This window comes from Cheilinus undulatus, linkage group 24 (assembly GCF_018320785.1).
Source record: "Cheilinus undulatus linkage group 24, ASM1832078v1, whole genome shotgun sequence".
Lineage (NCBI taxonomy): Eukaryota > Metazoa > Chordata > Actinopteri > Labriformes > Labridae > Cheilinus > Cheilinus undulatus.
The window spans coordinates 14,268,267-14,276,223 of NC_054888.1; the positions used below are offsets into that span (position 1 = coordinate 14,268,267).

Consider the following 7,957-nt stretch of genomic DNA (forward strand, 5'->3'; position numbering starts at 1 on the left):
ACTGCCCTGATTCTTCTCCATTACAACAAAACAACTCCTCCTCTTCCTCCCCCTCTATCTCTCACTCTCTCCTCTTCCTCCCACCAGGGAAGCTCTGTAGTCGCGCTTATTTCTTCCAAGTCTAGCTATTTGTCTGTGCCAGAGCTGAATGTATTGAAAAGAGGAGAGGAGAAGAAGACGGGGGGGAGGGAAAAGAAGGGGAGACGCAGCAGGGAGGTGGAAGGGAGGTTGGATGGGGGCAGGGCATGGCTTTCATCACATATGGGAGGAAGAAGAGGGAGAAAAAATAAACAGCAGCAGCAGAGAGAGAGGGCGAGAGAGCGAAGATTTTCAGAATCATAAATGACTGAATGAGATGCTCTGCTTCACATCTCCCGCCACAGATCTCCCCCACCCCTCTCTCTCTCTCTCTCTCTCTCTCTGTCCATCTTTCTCTCCCTCCCTCCACCTTTCCATCCCTCGCAGGCTGCATCCATAATGAGCGCTTCTACTGCGCAGCATGGCAGGGTGTGGCGACTCCTGATATTTCATACAACCGGGTTTAATTTAATCTCATACGAGTCAAGTTTGGGGAAAATAACAGCTGTGTTGTGGCTAAAAATAAGGAGGAAAACAACAACAGAAGGGCTGCTGGGTCTAGATCAGATGCTTTTTGCATGCCACATGGAAAAATAACACCAGAACTCACTGCTTTTGTGGCTCAAATATCAAATCCTTCATTTACTATGAACATTTCAAAGCAAACATCAACTAATTTCACTTAAGATTGCAAATTTGTGACATTCGTGCATTAAAAAATCAATGCACTTCAGATTTAAAAGACAGGAGGATGCTAAAAAGAAGGGTTTGCAATTAAAAACAGCTGTTTGTGGCTTCAAATAAGGAGGAAAACAACAGAAGGGCTGCAGAGTCTAAATCAGATGCTTTTTGCATGCAGCATGGTAAAATAACACTAGATCTCTCTACATTTGAGGTTGCAACTACCAAATACAAAGCATCATTAGTGAAACCCTGCATTTAATGTGAAGAATGTAAATAAATAATCTATTTCTTTTATTTAAGTCAGCAAAATAGTGACATATGTGCATAAAAATGACTGAAATAGTCAGCAACTGCAGTTTTTCACAGAAATAATCAATGCACTTTGTATTTAAAAGACATGGCAACAGAATGCATGCAAAAAAGAAGGATTTGCAATTAAAGAAACAGCTGTTTCATGGTCTAAATCATGTTATTTTGCTTGTATAATATTGAAATATTGAGTGAAACTAACAAATATCTTCATATTTGATGCATTTTAATAAAAAGAGAAGCAAAGATCCTCAAATTATTAGCATTTCTGCATGAAAAATGGCTGAAATGCTTATGAAAATTCCTCTTTTGATTAGTTAATTAATGCAAATCTGAAGCATTTTCATAAGGCAAAAATAGCATGGAAGCATATGTATTTTTTTCGTAGTAAAATCAGACAATTTTGAAGAAAACACCCTGCAGAGCTGCAAAAAAACAACTTTTTATGCGATATGATTGCTTGTAATTGCACTATAACGGCTGCAATTGCTGCAGATTTACATGTTATGCCAGAATACCAAGATTGAAGCGCTTCCATGTGCACAAAGATCACATTAAACTCCCTTTCTCACTGTTTTTCCTGCAGAAGCATCGCTTCAATGCAATGCATTTTAAAACAGCACGTTGCTTAACGTCTAAAGCAGCCACTCTGATGTAAATAAACACCAAAACAGGGGCGTTAAAGTGACTTTACATGAAGTTACTGGTTACAAAGCTCCAGTCTAGCAGAGAATAAAGTGGGTTGGACTTTTTCTAACACATCCCTCCCCACTATCACAACCGTTTCTTTCTCTAAAGTGCCATAAAAGATTACAAAAAACAGCCAAATGTGAGCAAAACAGCAACACCGAGAGTGTCTTCTTAGAGAGCAACAGCGACAAGAGGACTACTTGAAATTCCTCATGAAGAAGGAGTGAAATTGTCGCCATTTTTCGGCTCGAGTTTGACCAAAATAAACCGTGAAATAGCCCCCCTCAGACATTCCCAGTCCCCTCACTTCAAACGGGTCTAAGCTCAAACCGTTAGCCTGAAAACTTTGACAGTCCAGGCGTTTGAGAACATCCCGTTATGTAATCAGACACCGAGCCGCTACAAGCATCTTTTTCAGCCTTTGGAAACTTGTTCTTGAGGACTGGAAAGAAACGGGGTCTTCTGTGTTTTAGGGGAGTTAAAAACACGGAAGTCCTGCCACTACTTTCACTGAATTAGTGAGATAAACCAGTCTTATCTTCACACATGTGACACTCCACCTCCTCCCGTGACAACATCAACACTGAAGCCACTTGTTTGAATGGTCAACTTCTAAATCAATCTTTTTTCGCTGTTTTATATGTCCAAAAAAGCATCCGAGAAGTCAAACAAAGACAAATTTGTACTCACTCCTCTTCCCATGGTTCCGAAGATGTAGACTTCCCAGTTCAAGTAACAGTAGACGAACAAAATTCCACCTTAAAAATGATTTACAATAAAAAAGATTTAAAGAAAATAAAACTCCAGGATGTGACAGTTCTTTTTTTTGTTATTTTTTTTTTATTTTTTATTTTTTTTATCTACAGCACGTGTCACTCCTCCACAACGCACATCCGAGCTCGGAAGCCGCCGCGGCAGACCCTCCAATACTTATAGACAGCGTTCCTTCCATTGTGACGTCGACGCCTTTTGCCATGGTAACGCCACGGATGAGGGCGGGCCGTCCTCCATTACTGGGCGTTTTTTTTTTTCTTCGCCCATGCAGCACACATACATGGCTCACATCATTCACCATAGATGGACAATAGGATGGAAATTAAATACAAATATAAAACAAATATCACAGTTACATCATCAATAAATATCATATCATTTAAATTGAGTAAATTTGACATTAATTTTAAATTAATACACCAAGTTTTCCCCCCAAAATTAGCCATTTTCCACAACATTCATACTTATGTATACACAAGCCCAAAAGCATTATCCTCCTGCTGTGTAACGTTGTTAAATGTGAAGGATAGAAAAAAAAGAAGAAGAAAAAAATAGTTTGAGAATAGGCTTTTTCACTCCTCTGGGTCACTAAACCCCAAAGTTTGAATTGGGCTATTGGTGGCTGCTAGTTAGCTTAGCTTAGCACTAAAAGATTACAAAAAAGCTAGATGGAAATTATCATGAATTTTGTACTTCTGTGCCGTGCTAAATACTAAAATATACTAAACACAATACAAACTTGGCGCTGTAGACAGCAGGTTATCTCAGCTAAGGCACAGCTACACAAAGCAGATATAAAGCTAGCAAGACATTATCACAAATTTGCCTCTCTTATGAGTACGTCCTGATATGTCAGCATATTATTTAAAGACACTTAAATTTAGCTTGAATTAAAGTAGATGTTGAAAAGCTAGCAGAACTTCATCATGAGTCTCTCGTTCATATTAGCATGTTTTGTTGTGTTAGCATAATTCATAAACACACTTAAGTGTGTCCCAAATTGCATACTTCTCTAGTAAATACAACATATTTTGAGTGCATAAGTGGTGCACTAAAAACCGTCCAAGAATAGAAAGTCAAACAATGGACATTTACAATCTCAGTGAACGCCATACTGACATAGCTGCATAGCATGCTAGTGCGCTAGCTGACGTTAGCATTTCCTAACCAGCCAAGCATTTATTAGCAACAGCAGCACATTTGATTAATGAATAATGAATAGTGAGTGAAAAAATGTCAAATTTTGATTATTAAAACCCGACATTTTCTTTTAACTTGCTGTTGAAAAAGTAGAAGAAACAGATGCAGTTAAATTCATAAACATCATATACGTAGACGCCTCATTGACTGTGCTTGCCCACTGCCGCTATACGGCAACAAGTCCGCCATATTACCAGAGGAAAGACCGCTCCATAAACAATGTAAGTCAATGAGGGATGAAGGGTTTTGTAATTAAAAACACACAAGTTTACATTTAAGTGATCATTATGAGTTGTTTGTATATAACGTGGAATACCTCTGGCAAGATGGCGGCGGCGTTGATGTACGGCCCACTGGCCAATGAGGCGTCTACGTGTATAATGTCTATGGTTAAAGTAACGTCACTTTCTGAACAAGAAAAATGGCAGTGTGCAGTTTGGGACAATACCAACCTGCTATAATCAAGTGCTCTGTGCTGTGTTTAAGTGTAGGACTAATACAGAAATATATGCAGGATATACTGACTAGATACATAAATAAAATTTGCTCAAGATTCTTGCAATAGTCCTGTAGCTTAGCTATCGCTTTCAGACACTTAAATCTTTGACGTAGCGTGATCTGTGAAACTGGCCTTTTTAAGAGCAGGTTTGCTTAGCTATAGCACAACGATGGGAAATAGAGGTTTGAAAAAAAGGAAACTAGTGGGTCTTTTTTTATAAATACGATAAAAAAAACCACCACTTTCAACCATTTTCTAGAATTGCATTGTTTTTTGTCAAGTAATACTTTGACGTAAAACTTGCTGCGAAATTAGCATTTTTAATAGGTGGCTAGCTTAGCTAAAATGTAGTAGTTTATTGATATGCCATGTTGTATTTGCTTAATTCATTAACAAACGAATAGAAAATAAATATTTTCCCAAACGCTCACACATTTGTGGTCGGGCAGGTTGTTTTAGCCAAGAAATACTTTGATATAAAGCTAAGCCAATTAGCTTAGCTTAGAACAACAATGGAAATTAGAGGGGGGAAGGCTAGCAGGTCAATTTTACAAACTCAAACTTGTAATTGACATGTTAGCTGAATTTAGGAAAACACTTTTATATGTTAAAGTAAAAGATTCCTTTAACTGCTTTTAATGGTCTGAACTCGATAAAACATGCTAACCTATTTCAGATTCATTTTAGGGCATTCTGCCTTTGTTAAGGTAGGACAGTAGATAGAGAAGGACATTTTGGAGAGGGAATGATGTCTGGGAAAGGAGCTGACTACCTGCCTGAGGAACTTTAACCTACATATATAGAGCTCAACCTCACCCCTGAGCTATAAGCGCTCCAGATTGAATATTTTTGTCACTTTTTTCACATAAAAAGCAAGAAATGCAAGAAACCAAACAAGTATTTTTCCCAAAAGTGCTGCACTATCACCTTTAACTTGAACTCCATTCCTGTTGTGTTAATAAAACCCACACCACCTTCACCCCGCTCTGCTGCACACAGTCACAGACGCACACAAACACTCCTGATTCATCTACACCTCAGCGAGGCTTAACAGCTGGGTTCTCAGACACCTCCTTTCCCCCGCTGCTTTGACAAGGTTGTTGCATGCTGATAGCAGGCAGCCAACTTTGTGAACCCTGTCCCTCTAAATGCAGAGCTGCAAAACAAGCAGGTTAACCTGAAACTTACAATAACCGACACTGCATTATGGATGAACAAAAGTAGAGCATGTGATAAGTTGTTTTTTGACTCAAACATGGCTGCAACAGCTCTAGAATCCATGACCTTTTCTGCCCTGCATGGAGATGAAAGTATAAAGGGAGTGGCAGATTTTTTTGCACATATCCCCATTGATGATCACATAGCAGCAACGCATGCAAGTTTAGCCGCGCTGTAACCCTGCAGCAGCACCCGTGTGTCCATTTGCATCTGTTCCAGGAGCTCTTAAACCCTTTCATCCCGCGACACAAATGAGAGATTTAGTCTTTCATCCCTGGATCTAAGCCTGCAACCCGAAACATTCAGCCACTTGTTGTACGCAGGGACAGAAATGGAGGACTTTTTAACCTCACCTGAGTGTCAGATTTTACATAATCTAATGGAAAATGGCAAGAAAACCCCTATCTGCTCTATCAACAGGCTGTAATAGATAAGATAGTCATCTAAGAGACAGCTTCAATAAGAAGACAACGCGGGAAAATGCAGGATAAACCATTGAAGTGCAATTGTATCCTGATAGGAGGACTGTGTCAATCACTGTCTGGCTCCCAGTGTATTCTAATAGAGCTTATCAGTTTGGCCTGGAGAGCTCTCTGCGGCGACTGACAAGATAAATCTGAAACAAATCAAACAGCGACGGGGAGATTTCACTCCAGGCTTCAGCAAGGAAGACTTTGAATGCCCAGCAGTCAATTCCAACATGTTTTAATCTTTTTTGAGCACAAAAAAAAAAATGCATTTAGACGACAACTCCGGCTTTCGCAGATGGACTCACAACAGGAATCGTGGGTATTTCTGGCAGCATATGTGCATTAGCAGGTGCATAAATGTGAAGCTTTCATGCACTTTGCTATATTTTCATGCATGTGCGTTCTGTGTAGCTCGCGTGTTGCTCTGTGTTGCTCTAAAAATAGCCGAGATTTTATTTAGATGTTGGAGGGAAAAGAGAGAGGAGAGAGAGAGGCTCTAAAATGAGTTGCCATAGCAACAGGCACGTTCATGGGGCCCTGCTTGGTGAGCAAAGGATGAAGGCATGATAATGTTGGTGTCTGTCTGCCGCCCCTCTCTCTCTTTCTCCGTGCTCTATTCATCACAACTGAATCGCTTTTATCGGCACAACAATTCATCAGAAAGCGTATTAACAAAGCAGCGATGACAAATGACACACACGTTAATTTATGCTCCAAAATCCTAATAAGATGATGAATTCTGTGTCTCGAAAATGTACACTCCAAAAGCCGATACTTTCTGTTTTCTCCACCTTGTTTTTGTTGCATTGATTCACTTTATTTCTCATCTATCTTTCTTTCTCTACATCCCTCCATCCTTTTGTCTGCACACGTCCAGAATGGGCCGTCCCCAGTGGTGATCTATTGATATATCAATGCATGTGTGTTGGATTATAGAATCCTGGCTAACAGTAACCTCATTTTGGAGCTGAAAAGTGTGTAGGGTTATTTTGGGTCTGATGTTGAAATTGTTCAGCTTTAACCACTTTTCATCCCCATTTACCCATTTTTGCCTATTTTCACCTATTTTTGCCACTTTTAACCCCATTTTCCTACTTTAGCCACAAATTTTCACCATTTCTTGCCACCTTTTGCTCATGTTTGCCACCTTTAACCCCTTTTTGACACTTTTTAACTGCTTTTCATCCAACTTACCATTTTCGGCTCTTTTTTGCCCTTCCTTAATCAAATTCTTAAACCCATTTTTGTGTCTTCTAACAAATTTCTGCCTCTTTCTTCCCATTTTTGTTTCTTTGAACTATTTTTGTCACCTTTGGCCCATTTTTGACACTAATTTTTAACCCCTTTTCTCTACTCTAATCACCAGTTGTAGCCACTTTCAGCCCATTTATTGCCTCTGTAACAATCTGTTGCCACTTCACAACCATTTCTGCCACTTTTTAACCGCTTTTCCCCATTTTTGAACCCTTTTATGACTTTCTTAATTTTTTGCCCCCTTTATCCCATTTTTTTTTTCCTTGAATCAGTTTTTGTCAATTTTTGCCCTTTATTTACACAGTTAACAACTCTTCACCACTTATTTCTGACACTCATTGCCCCAATTTTGCTACTTTTTAACCCATTTGACTACTTAAGCCAACCATTTTATGACACGTTGTGCCCATTTTTGCCTCTGTACCCTGTTGTCACCACTTTTCACCAGTGTTGACACTTTTATACTGCCTTTTTACCATTTTTCTGCCCATTTTTTCCTCAGAATTTTATAGCCCTTTGTTGACCATTTTTGCCCTGTATAGCCCATTTTTCCGCATTTACCCATTTTGACCTCTTTTAACCAATTTTTGCCACTTGTTGCCTATTTTTTTGTACTTTAAACCCAATTTCAATACTTTAGCCACCAATGTATCTACCTTTTTGCAGTTTTTAATGCCTTTAACCAGTTTTGCCCCTTTTTAACCCCTTTTCACCATTATCTGCCCTTTTTGACCCTGTTATTGCCTATCGTAGACCATTTTTGCCACTTTTAACCCATTAT

The 7,957-nt window shown here is 39.2% G+C and overlaps 1 protein-coding gene across 1 annotated transcript in view; it reads right to left on the reverse strand.

The window, feature by feature from the left end:
* LOC121506174 (sodium/potassium-transporting ATPase subunit alpha-1) overlaps window positions 1-2,673 on the reverse strand; it is a 43,154-nt gene extending 40,481 nt beyond the window's left edge. Inside the window, exon 1 of the mRNA XM_041781820.1 lies at window positions 2,452-2,673. Coding sequence (XP_041637754.1) covers window positions 2,452-2,463 — 12 coding nt within the window. The 5' untranslated portion in view covers window positions 2,464-2,673. The remainder of the gene's footprint in view (window positions 1-2,451) is intronic.
* Window positions 2,674-7,957: the final 5,284 nt, after the last annotated feature.